Here is a 17026-nt window from a genome sequence, read left to right as displayed (position 1 = left end):
ATCTGAACAATCTCACTGTGCTGGGTTTGAACAGAACAGTTCAGAGCTGTGGGATGCCTGCCCTCTGCAGCCCAGGTGACAGGGCTGCCAGCCTCACAGTGCTGGGGCAGATCCGCCATGGGCAAGCTCTCACCTGCTAATGCAGTCCAACAATCCCTGAAACTCAAACGCAGCAGTGAAAGTCCTTATTGAAGCTTACGTTAAAAAACAGCCAAACAAGAATTGACACACATCTACCCTTTGAGCACTCACAGGTTGTTGTTCCACTGCCCCATCTTTCTGTGAGTGGACAGAAGAATCCTGGGACCAGACAGAGGACTCCGAGAAGGTTCGGCTCCGGGCAGACTTCAGGTTGGGGGTTCCTGGAACCGATGGCTGTTCTACCTCTTCATCTTTTTTCAAAAGGGAAGCAAAGTCGATGCCAGATCTCAGGAACTCTGAATAGGTACCTTTCCCCACCATTTTACCCTACAATTAATATAAGCTTTGATTATCTTCATTATATACTTTCCATAAAGGACAATTTTTCCTATCTAGCCTTGCTGCCTCTGGAGTTTTGCAGTTGCTGAGCACGCATCCTGCTTCAGTAACTGAACTGAAGCCTCTACCTACCATTTTTTCATTTAGAAGCACAGAAACAAGCTCTTCACCCTCTAAACCAGGCCCTTTCTGTCAACTAACCAGGCTAAGGAGCATATAAACAGGATGACAGAAGTCCGAGCTACAGCCATGTCAGGATTGCCTCCTTGGAGAAGCTGCAGGAGACAGCCATGCAGCTTTAGTACAAGCTGTTGAGCTACATACGTAAATATCAGTCTTTTTATATTAACCCAGGCTAGGGGGAAACAGCAACTTAATTTTCTGGTCCTCACAGATCTACAAAGAGCAACACAGGACATTTACACACTTTCTACATCTCTATCATAAACTCATTTCCAGAAAGTACTGTAACTTTTAAAGAGATTTTAATGGGTGGAAAAAGACTGCTGGTGTCCTATTTTGCCGCACTGTGATGGACCAAAAGTAATTTCATACACTTCATTAACCAAACTTAAAAAAAGAAAAAGAACCCCAGCTAAAGCTCTCGCATTCCCCCTCTACCTGTGAACATCTGGTACAACAAAGTTTGGAAGGAAACAGTTCTCGGCTCATTCTCAAAAGGTAGCTATGACCATTTCTCAGCCCTAATTTAAAAAAGGGACTGGCTGCAAAATCAACATAGTTCTTATTTCACTCAGAAGTGTTAAGGAACAAGAATAAAATCAAAGCATTAACATGGTCTCAAAATAAGTGATTCTCTCACATTATATTATACATATGTAAGATGAAAATCAGTATATAAGATTACATTTATATATATGAGAATTCAGAAACATTTCTCAGGGAGGGTATTCTAAGAAAAAATTTATTAATAATTACAAATATTTAAGAACATTTATAATCATTAGTAGACAGAAAATATATTTACAAACTAAAAGCAAAACCCTTTAACCACTGTTTTTTTTCCTTCTTAAATTAAAAGGGTAATTAGAAAGTATGTGAGATATAAAAGTATAGACACTGAAATCACTTACATCTTTTAGAATTAGAATCTGATTTGCAGCACGGAGGTATTGTAACTGGTGAGTGACTAACACAGAGATCTTTTGATGTAAGGCCTGACAAATACATCTGCAAAGAAATGGAAAAATTAATTAAAAATGAAGTTTCCTAAAACATTTTGACTGTATCTGACTTCAATTATACAGTGTTTAAAATAAGAAAAAAAAAAAAAAGCCCATGTATGTGAGATTTGTAAAAGTTACACTTAACAAACACGTTCCTTATTTAACTTTGTAAGCTTTCAAGGCAGGAAAAAAACAGACGCATATGGTCTGGATGAAAAAGGAGGAAATACCTTACAGAAATTTCATTAAAATTGTCTTGAACATCCTCCTAATAAACGTACATGTCATAAAATGAATTGCAAAGAGGGTATTTAACAAAAATTAAACTAATAGAAAGAGAAAGCAGGGTAGCACACTGTGGGCAGTTATGGAAAAATACAGGAAATAAAAGTAACTTATTTGCGATGAGCTTTCAGAGCAACTGTTAACAGTGAGCCACTGAGAGTTCTGGAAGAACATACAGTACTACTGATTTGTACTCTACCCAGGTATGTATTGAGGAAGAGGAGCAAAACCCTTCAGCCATCTCTGACCTTTTCCCATGGAATGAGGGCTTACCTACCTTCTCAAGTACCTCACCTGCTTAGCCTAGAGGCTTTCCCAGAAGTCTAGGATTTGGAGAGAGCAATGAAGGGACCAGGCACACCAGAAACACTTGGCAAGCGCAGCTCAATCCAGTACAGTTTTAGCAGAAAATATACCTGGTATCTTTTCAGCAGAGCTTTGAAAAGCTCCCAGAGAAAAAAAAACAACCAAAACCAATCCAAAACCATAGCAGTGGAGCAACAGTTTACAAGTGCAAAGGTCTGCAAGCACACTCTTCATGTACAACGGGGACAGCACAGACACAACTGACATCTACGACTACCAGCACTGCCTTCACCACACAGAACCCTTCAAGAGGTTTGTCTCCCTTTCTCAACTACTCGCTCTCTTAAGAAAACAAGGAAAAGTGATATTGTGTATAACTGAACTGTCCAGTGAAAGTTTACACATTAGCATTTGCCATTTGCATCAGGAGTGCCTTTTTGAAGATCATCTCCCAGTTGTCTCAACTCAATCTGCCATTGCTCATACTGTTCAGTAGTATTGGGGCTCATGAGCTGGACTTCTAGACAAAACCAAGTGGGAACACACACTTCAGTAGCATCCCTGATCAGTATTCAGCCAACGAGGCATGAGGCCTGAAGGGCCAGGCTGAAGCCCGCTGAAAGCAGAATCTTCTGAACTGCACAGGCTCCTTTGCACCACATGTTTTTCTCCACAGATCTGTCCTGTCGGCTTATTTTTGCTAACATGCTAACTCCCATTTGCTAACATGACGCAGGAGGGTGGCACTCACCACAATGGAAAAGCAAACACCCACTCCCAAATCATCTCCCTTTTGGTTTTGTCAAAAAATACCAAAAGGAAAACCACAGCAATCCAATACCAGAAATTCAGTGCAGAAATGCAAATATAAGTAGTAAGGGGAGCAAGGCAGAAAAAGAACATTATATTGACAGCAATGATATCATATTGCTTACTGGGTTTCATTTATTCATATACATCCAATTAACTCCACACACAGCTTTTAACATCTATTTTATCACTCCTACAAAGACTGCAGGAAATAAAGTATAAAGTGGTTAGTACTAGTACTAGGCAGTATAATTACATATAGAAAGTATATTAGTGTTCCAAATAAGCATGGTAAAATGAAGTTAAAGGCAACACTCTTTGTGAGAAAGTTACATGCTGGCTATGCAGCATTCAAGAAGAAATTATAAAGACCACGATGTCATTCTAAGGTGGCCAACCAAGATAACAATTAATCAAGGTATATGCAGCTGCATAACTATTTCAGCAGTTGCAACTATTCATACACCAAGCCCTCTGAGGGAATATTATTCTGGTGTGCTTACTGTCCACCTTAGCAGTCACTGAAACAAGCCACACGGCAGCTATAGCACAAGCTAAAGACACAAAACAAAACAATCTTCAACAAAACCTACCCAGAGAACTGGACAAAGATCAGAGAGGCTACAGGAAAGGCCTAGCAGGAAAGCTGCCAAAACAGAATGTATCAGGTATTTACCGTGAAGAGATCTATCTTTCTGTTACATAGCCCCAAAGCCTATATACCACTTTCATCACTGAATTTTCTGTGCGCCAGATGTCCTATAAGCTGTTAGACATACAAGCTAGCCACTAGAAAATCTGATGGCTGAAAACCTTTAAACCTCGATCCTGAATCACAGTGAGTCCACTGCACTTTAAGTGTGCACTGGGGGGGGGTGGGGATAGAAAAGAAAAAGAGTGGATTATCACAGCATCAGAGCAAACCACTCAGAACTGTGCGAGCTGTCAGCACAGCATCCTGCATGATCCTGATCTCAGGAGAGAAGGCAAAAATTACCTCTGTGGAAATTTATACTTCCACCGATACATCAGTTCACTCAAGTGCGACTTTTAAAAAAACAACACCTCTCGATTTCATGTCTATCTGGGTAGAAAGAAGCTAGCTGAATAGTGTGTTGATAACAGGGGAGTAGAAAAATTGTCACAATTCAATGGCATGAGCAAAGGGAGGAAAAATCGCAACAAAGAGGGTATACTTAGATCTATTACCAAGTTAAACAACTCACTGCTCAGACAGCTCAGTAGAAAATTTTGCCATTTAAAATACTGTATCATCATGAAACACTGAAGTTGCAAAACTAGTAAAATACTACGTAGATACTTAACGTCTGTTTCAAAACATTGAATTACTTGGGTTTTATGTTCAAAACCTTTTAAATTATTTCCTTTTTTAAAATATCCTCCCTCCCACTTGACAGCATCCACTCTGCAGTTTACAGTAAGCATTTAGTTTGTACAGTGCCTTGGCTGCCATAGGTTGAAGCCAGACTTCAAAGAAAGGCTCAGCAAAACTGAATGTGATAAAAGGGCTGGCATAAAACCCAGAGAACTCAGTGAATTCTACTAGAACCTGGTATTGTCTTAGAACTGAGAAAAAAAAAACAAACACAAAACAAACCAGTCCATAAGTACTTATATTTTTAACAGGTTCACTAAGGCTTAGGTTCATAATACATCTCCTTTTAGAAATACTGCTCTGTGTAGCTGAAGAAAAGCAACTATCGATTCTAGGTGAAGCACCCTGTTGCAGGTGAAACACCATCTGACAGCGTTGCCCTTCCTCAGGGATACAGAGAATCCAGGGAAGGCCTGCTTTGGCAGGCTACGTATCAGGTCCGAGGGTTCCAACATCTGCTGGAGTATGCCCAGACTGCCACTGCCTTTTTACTTGATGTCTAAAGCCCCACAAAGTTCACCTTCTTTGTGCTTCTCTGTTAACTCTCAAGAGGCATACTGTTAGACTGCCACCACATTTAATGCATAACAACAAGACAAACTATTACACAAATTGTAGTCACCATTGCCACACTTATTAAATACACGAACACATACATGAGTGTGCACACAGCCAGATGAGATCCAGACAGAGAAGAACCAAAGGTTCTTCAGCCTCTTCAGTACAAGAAAAGGGGGAATGAAGGGACTATGAAAGTTGCATCCTCTTCCCCAAGCTAGAAACAATTTAAACTTAACAAGTGTTCCGGCCAGATGTTTGATGGGGTTTTCTGCATGTTGCACTATTGCCCACTAAAAAAACAACAGCTTGCTCTTTGACAACAAACTTCTCTATAATTAGAAAAAAATATCAATTAGCTTGAGCTTTGCTACTGCAGAGCATGCAGCAGAAGACACTTTCTCGGACGGCGGCCACCAACAACACAGTGTTGCAAAGGCAGCATCTTGGCACTTTCCTGCATACAAATCCTCATTTGTTCTTCCTTCCCTATCAGGTTTTCTTTTATTTGAGACAAGTTGTTCTTTAATCTTTTTTAAGTTTTTATCTCCAAGAACCAGCTTTCTTTCACCTCTGCAAAGCGTCTCCTCTTTAATGATTCTAATTTCTTCCTTGTCATTCTTTTTTCCTCTCCTTTTTGAAAGTTCACATCCCAGTTTAACTTTAGCTAACTTTATTTCAATAAAAGTAACCACTGAAATGAAATTAAAGCATACAGAAGTGCTCACAGGCACAAAGCCTTTGCTATATTAATATACTTACTACATTTCCTTTCCTCTCCTCTCCCTTTACATTTAAGTGGCTTAGGGAAAAGAATTTCTCAGTTGGTTTTGTACATTTTGAAGTTCACAAAAAAAAAAAGTGTGATATGTTTGCTAGAGACAAAAAAAAACCTACTTCTACTATGCTTTTTCTATTTCTGTGCTCGCTAGCCATTTAACTCCACATCTCATGAGAAGCCCCTGCCCCCTCTGGGCTAACGTACAGTCCCATTAACATTACGCTGTCCCAGGCACCAGTCAGCAGTGGATACCTAGAGAAAGTATATACATAAACACACAGTGATGCTTCCTTTGGTAGACATTTCCAGCTTCCAGAGTCCATCTATTAGGGACTTTCTGAGCCAGAGATCTTGGTGTTTAAGTTGCTCTTTGTGAACTTTTCCTACAGGAATTTGCATACCTCCCTCTTGAGCCCATTTCTGGTTTAGTATTCATAATCCTGTTTTGCAACTGCACGCACACCATTAAAGCACACAACTACACTGGGGTTCTACAAGTGGGTTTAGTTTTTTTCTTTTTTTCCCTGATTTTGTGGTATTTAAAATAAAACAAACAAACAAACAAAAAAGACACAAATTAAAAAAAAAAAAACAAAAAAAACTCCACCAAAAAACCTCACACAACCTCAAAACATTTTGGTGAGATAAAACCTAAAACTTCAGGTTTTGAAAAACACACAATGAGCAGTGATCACAATTATGCTTTTCACTTTCTGAAAAAAAAAATGCAAAAAAATTCAAAAAACAAGCAAAAAAACAACAGCAAAAAGCCCAACCTCCCCAACATTACTACAGTAATTACTACAACCCTAAGCAACATTACTACAACATACTAATTCCCTACAATATATACAACAAAGTTCCTGGAATTTCAATTGTATCATATAAATGTAAAGGTATGACTAATAAGTATTCAGGAGTAACACCTGTAATACAAAAAAAAAGATGTAGAGGGCATGCAAGTTTGGCTGTAACCTCTGCAGTGGTATCGAGAGGCATATGGGCATGGACCAGGAGAAAAACACAAAGTGGAACGCCTTACAGATACCCTTGATTTACAGAGATCCTACCTGAAGGGGGGACAGAGTGAAATCCTTAATTTTACACACCAACTCCTCTGTACATTTGTCATCAGAGTACAAAGTATGTCATAGATTCATGTAATACATCTATACCTTTAAACACAGCACCAGCCAAGTAAATGCCAGAGTTACTTCTGCTTGGTTCCTTTGACACACTTTGTGTCTGTAATCCCTCTACAGAAACGAGACATGCTAGTTTTTATCTGCTAGTTTTACAGGACTGATGAGCTCTGCTTTCTTTTAATCACCTACACCACTGTAACAGTACTTTTTCCTCAAAGTTCCAATATTAAAAAAGAGCAACATGATTAGAGATGCAGTTTTACATTAGATGTCCCATCCCTGGAGGTATTCAAGGACAGGATGGATGGGGCTTTGAGCAACCTTGTCTAGTGGAAAGTGTCCCTGCCCATGGCAGGGGAGTTGGAACCAGATGATCTTCACAGTCCCTTCCACCCCAAACCATTGTACGATTCTATGATCTATAAGCATACCCTCTTTTGAGATACAGGACTGGAAGCATTCATGAACTCGTAAGAGTTCCAAAGAACAAATTACTTTAAACAGACAAAGTAAACCTTCAGATCTGTGTTATCTAATGAAAAACAAAATTAAATAATTCTTTTACTCATTTTCCCTACTTCATTTTGCTCCTCCCCTCAAGCATTTCTGGGACTTAGGTAAGAGTCCACTGAGGAACTCAGTATCTCTTAAGTCATTAACTTCTCATGATAGCATTTGCCACTCTCCTGTGCTGTCAGCACATGTCAATTCTTCCTCACATTTTTCCGCAATTATGAGGGACACCATTGCTACAAAACCATGTCTGCTCCCGTCCCCTTCTTGCAGAAGAATGCTCGGTTACCTCAGATGGTAATAGAGAGAGTTTATATTCCAGGACACCTGGTCAACTTGCCAGGTGACTCTCCAGTCAGCCTCAAGGGTTATCTCATGACCCATTTCCCAGGTACATGTCCTTTGAGTTCCTACAGGAAGCCACGGCCTTATTACTGAGGTGCTCCATCTGACAGATGCTAAAGTTCACTACTGTGCTGTGATAAATGCAGTGATTTCTTCTGCAGCTTTTATCTGGTTCCAGAGGCAAAAGTGAGAAAGAAAAGACAAATGACCATACCTTCAAAACAGCCTCCTGCTTAAAAAGAAGTATAAATTTGCAGAATTCTGTTTCACAGCAGGAATGACACACCTGTGCAGACCACTCCCAAGTACCATCACAAATTAAGGTCTGATTCTAAAAGATTACTGAACTGTCCTGCAACTCTCACAAGCACAGAGGAGGAACAGAAAGAAATCAGGCTGAGACTGCCACACAGCTCCTGTCATCAGAGAAGATACAAGAACAGTAACTAGAGAAGAGCATCGGACTCCACAGACGGACAGAATACAAATCTCACTCTTAAAAACACCATGTTTGAGTCAGTATCACTGATAATGGGACACAATTTAATTTCTATCCAAACATTATGTGAAACCATGTAATTAATAGACATATGTTTACAAAGATGCACAGGGAGAGCAGGAAATTTCTTGGTCTGCCAGACACAGGAAAATCCACACCTACTTCTACTATGCTGTTTCTACTTCTTTGCTTGCTAACCAGGCACAACTAAATGATTTTCTTAGAACATCACAGGCTATGCCAAGCTTCATCATACAAAGAAAAGTACTTCTGTATCTGTATGACTGTCCTGCATTTCAAAATTAGAGGTCCCAAAGTATCATCCTAAAAAGTTAATGAAAAGCTATTTTTATTTTTATATATATGTATATATGTATATGTATGTATATGCATATTTTCATATACACACAAATATATACAAAAACATAGAACTGTAGTGGTGCCTCCCCACTGAGCAAAGACTGTAGCATGCCTACTGTTAACTATCAAAAGAACTCACAAGAAAAGAGGCTAAAAATAACACAGAAATAGGGAATCTCCAGTTCATACCTTAGAAGACCCACAGAATCTGACCATGAGAGAGGAAGTCATTGGAAAGCTGGCTTTATGTGCTTCATCATCCACAGTACAACTTGTCTATGTTATGAAGAAACTTTCTCAAGACACAGCCCCTTAAAAGTATCATGGACTTCCTTCCTACTGAAGCTGTGCTCTCGCCTTCTCTCTCACTTGAAAAGTATTCATATATTGTAAAATGTTTACTGCAGTAGCTGAACAGAATGGGAGAAGCAACACATGTAATGAATCAGCCATCCACAGACCACAGCCTCAGGAAATTACTAGGAATATACCTATCTTTGATGTAAACACAGAGACGAGACACTTCTAAAAAAAATTAAAAATTAATATAAAATAACAAGGAAAAGCAAAAAAATAAAAAGAGAGTGAACTGAACAATATCCATTTCAGATTTTCATTAAACAAAGCCCCATTTCTTCCATGTTTTCCATTGTTTTATGCCTCGTGGTTTGGACTCCTGGGGGAGGCTTGCATGAAGTGGTGTCTCGGACATTCCTCAGCAGCATGTTCTAAGAAATCATTCTTGCCCAAGTTCTCTCTCTTCTCGACATGCCTAGGACTACTCAGGAAGCATTAAAGAACATGCCCTGCCATGCTTTTCAAAGTGAACGTAACACTCTCTCTATTAATCCCAGCACCTTTTGTAGCTGCCACAAAGGCCTCAGAAGACAACATGTTAGTAAAAAAGCCCTCCCTTAAGATCTTCAAGAGGGAGGCATTGCTCAGTTTCCCTTGCCACCCTACCCCATTTGCTTTCTCCATAAAATGCTTTTATCTGTTTTGCTCAAACTGATCTAAGTTGGGGAGGAAAAGTAAACAAAAGTGAAAGAAACCCAGCTACTTTTCAGAGTTTCAAATTCTTCAAGATAATCTCCTTATTCCTCTTCATCTCCACACATTTATCAGCAAAACATACACTGTGTTCGCAGAGCAATGGTATCTCTGCTCTTCTATGGTTCTGCACACACAAAAATGCAGACTTTCAGTTTCACAGTAGGATGTAGATCCTTCCAATGTTACAGCCCACATAAAACATAGAATAAACTGAGAAGGCAAACCTACCTCCTTCACAAGGCACTACTGTACTTTCCTGTTTTCCTCTTTAAGGTGAAAAGACCTTAAGACTTACGGGAGAGACAGGTTAACATCTCCGGTGGGTGAACTTTCAGAACTCAGGCACTGATACAGTCAAATGTTGGAGTTGTAGAGCAATGTTGTGCAGAAACAGGAAAGCAGCAGCTAAAGCCTAAGATAGCTTCAACAGGCATTAAAGGAATTTGATAGAGTATGTGAACTACAGAAGTAATGAACTCCATCTATCAGTCATGGGAGGTGAAAACGATCCTGCACAGAATTAATGAACATGAAGCCTATGAATCATAACATTCTTACTCCATACTGGCTGATGGAAACAAACAGTAGCTATTTGAAGAAATCAATAAAATAAAACGTGGATGGGGTTTTGGAGGGATCTCTAAAGTTGAAATTGCAAACATCAGTAGGATGTACTATTTTCAAATTTAGATACTAAATGGGGTAAAACACAAATGCAATGCTAGTCAGTGCAAATTCTACAACCATTTCTGCAATACAAGTTTTTATGATTCTCTAGGGGTGGAGAGGAGGGAACAACAGTAAAACCAAATTAATTCATGTATTTGGACCGTGGATTTCAAAGGGTGTAAGTACATTTAAGAAAATGCTCTCATTTAAGGTTTCAACCAAACCCCACTGAAAGTTTTTCCTTCTACTCCTAATAAATTCCATATTATACCTTTTGATACCAAGAGCTGCAGGCTATGAAGAACAAGGACAAAACACTGACCGTGAATAACTGGATTATTCTCATACCCACTATGTGCCACAGATTAGGCAGTTTGAAAGAAGAGAGAGAGAAGAAGAAATTCATTGAGAAGGGAACCTGACTTTTAATGAATACTACCCTATTTCTTCAGGAATGGAGGAAGGTCCAGTATCTGTCTTTCATGTATAGCAAGTTTATACATTCTCTTTTCCTCTATTTCTGCTATCCACAGTCACTCTGCGGGCCACAGTTCCCTGTTTCACCTACCCAAAAGAAGTATCAAGCACTCAAGAACCAAAATGAAAAATCGCTCAAAGAACTAAGATCATTCTATCTTTTTCTTTAGCTACGTGAATTAAGTGCTTATTACTATGCAAATAAAGCTGCAAACTAGCAAGTGATTTAAAATCCCACCCGATATTAGCATTCATCCGCTACTAATAGTCATACACCCCTATTCTCACGTATGAAATCTGACATTTTCCTCAAGAATATGTCATGCATTCCCTTAAAAATAATTCTAATTGTATCTGCAAAAGAGACTTTTACGGGACTTTTAAAATAAAGAAAAAATGAAAGACAGAGAGGAAAAAAACCCTATAGATCTTCCAAATACATAAAATAGAGGAAAAATAAATGCAGAAAGTGAATGCATTAAGTTTTGTGAAGAGATCCATCTCCCCAGGAATACTCTCTCAAAGTTTTCTATAAGGAATTAGAAGGTAACAGTTGTATTTTAAATTAAAATGAAGCAGTAACATACTTTTCAAACAAATGTCTTCCAACTTCAGCATCGACTGCACTCAGTGGATCATCCAAAAGATAGATGTCTGCATCCTGATACACAGCTCTGAAAGGTTTAAGGAAAAGTCAGTATCATGAAGTCTCGCATTTGTTTACTTTAGTGACTAAGTCTGACAATTTGTTAATTTTAGAAACAGCAGAAAGCAATAACCTGGCAAGATTTACACGGGCCTTCTGTCCCCCGCTCAGTGTAGCTCCACGATCTCCTATTACTGTTAGGTCCCCATTTGCTAATAATTCCAAGTCCTGTGGATGCCAAAGAAGAGATATCAAGATAATTATTTTCTTAATGATTTTAACTTCAAAGACTGAAAAAGCTGCTTCAACATAGCATTTTCCTATTTGAAACGCATTAACTTATCATCTCACATTAAAATACAAGGATTCATACTAAATCAAATATCTGCAGTTACTTTATGACTTTGGATCTTAAGCAAAAGATAATTAAGAAAGCAGGAAAAACAGGTGAGATCTTAAAAATTCACTTTTTCTATAGCTTTACCAGAGGGAAGTGCACTACTTAATTCTCAGTATTAAAAGGGATAATGATGATGTACAACAGAAAATTAGTTATTTTTTACTAGAACAGAATTAGCTGTCACAATAAATAAAACTGAACTAATTAGTATCAGTATATTATTTTGCCAATGTCCCTAAGAACTGCAATGCATCATTTATTCTTACTGCAATGTTACAAGAGAAATAACCACAACGTTCATCACACTGATTGGTTAATTTACAGGGCTTAGAACTATGAGTAACAGAACAAAATTATACATTGTTCCATATCACAGAATCAGAATGGTTTGGGTTGGAAAGGACCTTAAGATCATCTAGTTCCAACCCCCCTGCCACAGGCATATCATATTATTGTATTTCTTATTCAGGAAATACTGAAGTTTTTTTATATTAAGCTATAAAACATATTCTGACGGTTTTTTCACAACTTTTTCTAAGATACATAAATTTGAAAGAAAACTATGAAAGCAAATCTACCATCAAGTATGAAATGCGTTTTTTTAAATGCAGTTTGCTGTCTTTTAAACTCACTGAAACCTTAAGTTTAGACAACAACATATGAGTAACTATCAGCAGGAGATATTAAAACTCTATCTACCATGTGTGAAAACCTTGCAAAAGAATTTTCATCAGAGTAACCATCTGCTTTTCACCTGTGTAGCTGCTGACAGGAATATCGTAACATGCTGCATAAAACCATTTTAGCTGCCAAGCAAAATGTCTGTTTCTTGACAAATCTGGCTTAATCCTCTTCTATATCTCATGTACAAACTCCTTTGCACACAGACCTTTCAAAAATATTTTTCCACAGAACTACTAGGGTTCAGCAAGTTCTCCAATATATAGCACTAAGGTTCTTTTGATAGCTGATAGCAATGCATAATACATGATATACATTACATTTACCTAAAAAAACCCAAACAACATAAAGGTTATTTACAGAAAGGTAGTCACAAATAGTGCTAGCCTGATCAATTGTCTTCCACCTTTCATTGCATTTACACACAGACCTACCTTAATACCAGCAAAAAGCACTAAACATGATTATGAAATTAAATAATTGGGAATAGCTTTTAACAAATGCATCCGTGCTTCACGCAAGCTACAACTCCCTCTAGTGGAAATTTCAAGAATTACAAAAACTTGCTTTCACAGTTGTCCTAAATGAATCTGTTAAGCGACAGGACTTACTTCACATGCTACTCATCACAATCAATTGTATATATTATATATTGCAGTATGTACCACAAGTCTGAAAGGACATCAAGATAAAAATAAAGCTTCTGAAAATAAAACATACCAAGAGAAACTCGTACCTTTTTAAGAGCACAGACTTTTAAAACTTTTTCGTATTTTTCTTTCTCATATTCCTTGTCAAACAGTATATTACTTCTTACTGTACCAGAAAACACCCAAGGCTGCTGAGAAACATAAGCAATTCTTCCAGTAACGTTTATCAAACCTTTGTCTTTAGGCAGCTCACCAAGCACAGCACTTAAGAGTGAAGACTGGAAAAGAGTAAAACAGTAAAAAGCTTGCAATAAAGGCATCACAGAGATTGAGCAGTGTTTATTGCTATGATGGCCTATTCCACCCTGTCACTCAAACTATTGCTAGCAGAAAAGCACCTGTACCCTTTACACACAGCCTAGAAGCAACACACAAAGCACTGTTTAACTCTGAACCATCACCTTCCCACTCCCAGAAGGACATCTGCCTGTCTTGAATGCCAGTATCTTGAAGTGTGTTATTATACAAAGAAAAGAACCATACATTTTCAAGTTTCTAGTCATGTTTAACACTCATAAAACCACTACAGAATGGATTAAACATTAAGACTTACTTTTCCAGCTCCTACAGGACCAATCACAGCCAGTAATTCCCCTCGTCTGACAGTAAAAGAAATTTGTTGAAGTGCTGGGTTTTCTAAATTCTATGGATTTGAGAAAAAGTTAGGCTTCTTCAGTAATGAAATATGCACCATCAAAACAATCTTTATAAAACAATGTACACGAATCACTACAAATTAGCAACCCATATGCCCACCATATTTTCAGGCATACATTCTGCTTCTTCAGTAATTCACACTTTCAAAAGACCCTAATCCTTCACCTCAAACAAGTAATGCAGACAAAACAGGGTTCAAGGAATAATGCATACCAAGGCAGCAGAACCAATGCTTTCTCAAAGCCCACACATCCCTGCTGCAGCTCAGCACAAGGCTGAGGCAGCAGCCTCAGAAACAAGAGCTCTGTGCTGGCCACCGCACCAGCATTCACAGCTCCAGAATGGCACATCTGGCAACACTGAGTAGCCACACAAATGCTGGAAAAGAGGAGGGCTGAAATGCTCGTGGAGCCCTAGGAAAGTCAGGTCTCCATCTGCTCTAGTCAAGGCTCTATCTGAAGTGAAAACAGTAAAATGCTGTTTGATTTACATAACTTCATCTTGTATATCATGGATTCTCAGGGACTTTTCACAGACAACATAATGGGTTATTTGTGTGAATACATACTACCTTAGGATTGCCTGTTTAACATTCCTTTTTTAGCATGCTTATCCTTTATGTTACACTACTGATAAGAGCTTATTTCCCAACATATTTTGCACCTCTCCTATCAAGGTTGTAAAAATGCCTTTTTCTTGTGGGAAAAAAGGATGCTCATGACTTTAATAGCTAAGGGGCTGGTGCAGCTCCCTCTCATTAAAGCAAAACACCCTTCTAACAGGATACGCCTTTACATGCATCTTAGACCACACTAAGCATGACTGACACTAAAATGCAAACAGGAAAATGTATGCATTAAAAAAAATAATAAAATGAAGTAGCATTTCTATTGGTACAAATATTCCAAACAAACCCTGGTCTTAAGCTCCAAGAAAGGAGAGCACGGTGAAGAATATTCAGTGTACTTAACAACTTGCAGACTGCTTAAAATCTCCATCCACCTTTTACAGGTCAAGGCTGAAGAGGCCACCACCTAACCCCACATGAATGATGCTGCACGACTGAGTTCTAGAACTGCAAAAAGGGGAAGCTTGTAACTAATTCCAAATTATTTGGGAGAGACACAGGGAGAGTACCCACCCATACACAGGATGGCTGGGAGAGCTGGGCTAGAACACGCGTCTACCTGTGCCAGGACAGATACTCAGTCAGGCAGCACCGTGTCCCGAGCATGTCCCCCACCACAGCTCCCACCTCGCAGAAGCATCACAGGGTTCACAGATGAGAGTCACGCTGGGAACCCAAATGTGCGCACGTTGTGCAACTCTGCAGAACTACTTCTGCTGTCCACAAGGTGGCATCAACGAGGCTTTTTTCCTTTCCTCCACCCCGCTCCCAATCAGCATTTTACCATGAATCTGATTTCTCCCTCCAGAGTACAGAGTTGAGGTGCTCAGCTAGTGCTAAGGTCAGGGAAACATTACCAGCTTATGACAGCTGAGTGTTCTTGGGGTTTGTTTTTTTTTTTTTTCCCACTGCAAAGCTTGTAGGAAGAGAAAAACATCTCTTACTAAGTTTAAGCTTTCAGACACAAGTCTTTCTTCAGATCTCTTGAGGTTGTGCTTTTGTATTCATCAAAGTGCAAATATATCTTCTCTCATGCTCAGGTTTGTTTTTTTAAATATAGATTCTAAGAGCCCAAAAGCATTATAGAAATTTTCAACAAGATTCTAAACTATTGCCCAAATATGAAAGTAGTATTGCAGGATGTCAAACAACCTATACAAAAGGAAAGCAAACACCTAAGGGGCACGGTATTTTTTGCAAAATAGCATTCCTTACAATTAAAGGCAATTTGTCCTGAATTCATCACACCTATTTTTAGACACTAAATTGAGGCACTTAAATTAGAGCACAAACTAATATTCCAACTAAGTTATCTGACAGCTCATTACCACAAATGTCCCAGCTCTCCTGTGCCCTGTCAATTATCTGTGTCTTTCACTTCCCTTCTTCTGCCATTTGTTCTTGCCTGATCTTGCAGACAGGCTGGTCATGGGACTCAGTTATCAGAAAATATATCATGTCAGAAGTGATTCATTTTCTATTGCATTATCCCTCTGAACTGGTTCACCACGGGACCACAAATACATGCATTAATACCAGCACAAGGGAGGGAACAGATACACAGAGTGTGAGGACAGGATACAAGAATGATCCCCTGAGGGACAGCAACACCTTCGGTGAGCTTGGGCAGATCTTACATATCCTACAGACGAGAGAAAAAACAATTCATCCCACCTACGGGATACAGAGATCGTTTGTTGCACAGAAGTCCTATACTGCTGAGGCTCCACATTTAAGTGACTAAAATTACAAGGGATAAATCTGGCCTCTGTTCAAATGCTTTAATTTTAAATCTGAAGTTGCTCAGCTGAGCAGACACTGTTCTGTAAATTTAAGGCACAGCAGTAAAAAAGCCCTAGTGAAGAATCCCTAGTTCCATGCTGGTACCAGACTAGCCTGTGGGACTCAAGATAACACTTGTCTTACTAAAACATGACTGTGACCATTAATTAATTGGCTTTCTTTATCTTTTGATAAACTGCAATACACCATGTTAGCTTGTTTTCCTAAAAGTCTAGCTAATAATCCCTTTTTTTGCTTCCAGTGATTTTGGTTTCATGGGCTGTGTTTTGGGGAGTTATTTTTAGTATCTCTTTTAGCACACAATCTTTAAAGTAAAAAAATTATCATGCAGCTGTACAGAGATCCAAGGAGTCTTGAGAAACCTTGCCAGGGTAGCAAGCTAAGTCAGTTACTTGAGAAAGGATAGAGTATTTTTATTACTCCTTTCCTAACTCCACTCTCTCAGAGCTCATCATCTTTTCGGTGAGAAACTCTATAATTACTTTGCATCACTGTAAGAGTTATGTAGGAGAAACTTTCTGAGCAGCTCTTAATAGTTCTGGGAGAACTGTTCTCCCATGCACACAGCATTAAATACAAAATTAAAGTTACAGTAACAGTTTGGTGGGTGGTTTGCTGGTTTGGTGCTTTTAAAATC

General features: G+C 38.8%; 1 protein-coding gene across 5 annotated transcripts in view; it reads right to left on the bottom strand.

Moving 5' to 3' along the window:
• Window positions 1-17026, bottom strand: part of ABCC4 (ATP binding cassette subfamily C member 4 (PEL blood group)) — a 154996-nt gene that overhangs the window by 102371 nt on the left and 35599 nt on the right. For 4 of the 5 annotated variants that reach the window (XM_061361079.1, XM_061361082.1, XM_061361084.1 and 1 more), the window contains exons 10-15: window positions 13855-13944; window positions 13328-13519; window positions 11644-11738; window positions 11452-11538; window positions 1575-1671; window positions 253-468 (exon numbers count right to left, since the gene is read on the bottom strand). In XM_061361079.1, coding sequence (XP_061217063.1) covers window positions 253-468; window positions 1575-1671; window positions 11452-11538; window positions 11644-11738; window positions 13328-13519; window positions 13855-13944 — 777 coding nt within the window. Of the gene's footprint in view, window positions 1-252; window positions 469-1570; window positions 1672-11451; window positions 11539-11643; window positions 11739-13327; window positions 13520-13854; window positions 13945-17026 lie in introns of all 5 variants that reach the window. The other variant, XM_061361080.1, reaches the window with a different exon arrangement.

This window comes from Neopsephotus bourkii, unplaced genomic scaffold, assembly GCF_033783945.1.
Source record: "Neopsephotus bourkii isolate Nb327-2 ecotype Australia unplaced genomic scaffold, CSIRO-AGI_Nbou_v1 NB_1052, whole genome shotgun sequence".
Classification (NCBI taxonomy): domain Eukaryota; kingdom Metazoa; phylum Chordata; class Aves; order Psittaciformes; family Psittacidae; genus Neopsephotus; species Neopsephotus bourkii.
The sequence above is the reverse complement of the archived record's forward strand: the minus strand, read 5'-3'. Positions and strand labels throughout refer to the sequence as shown.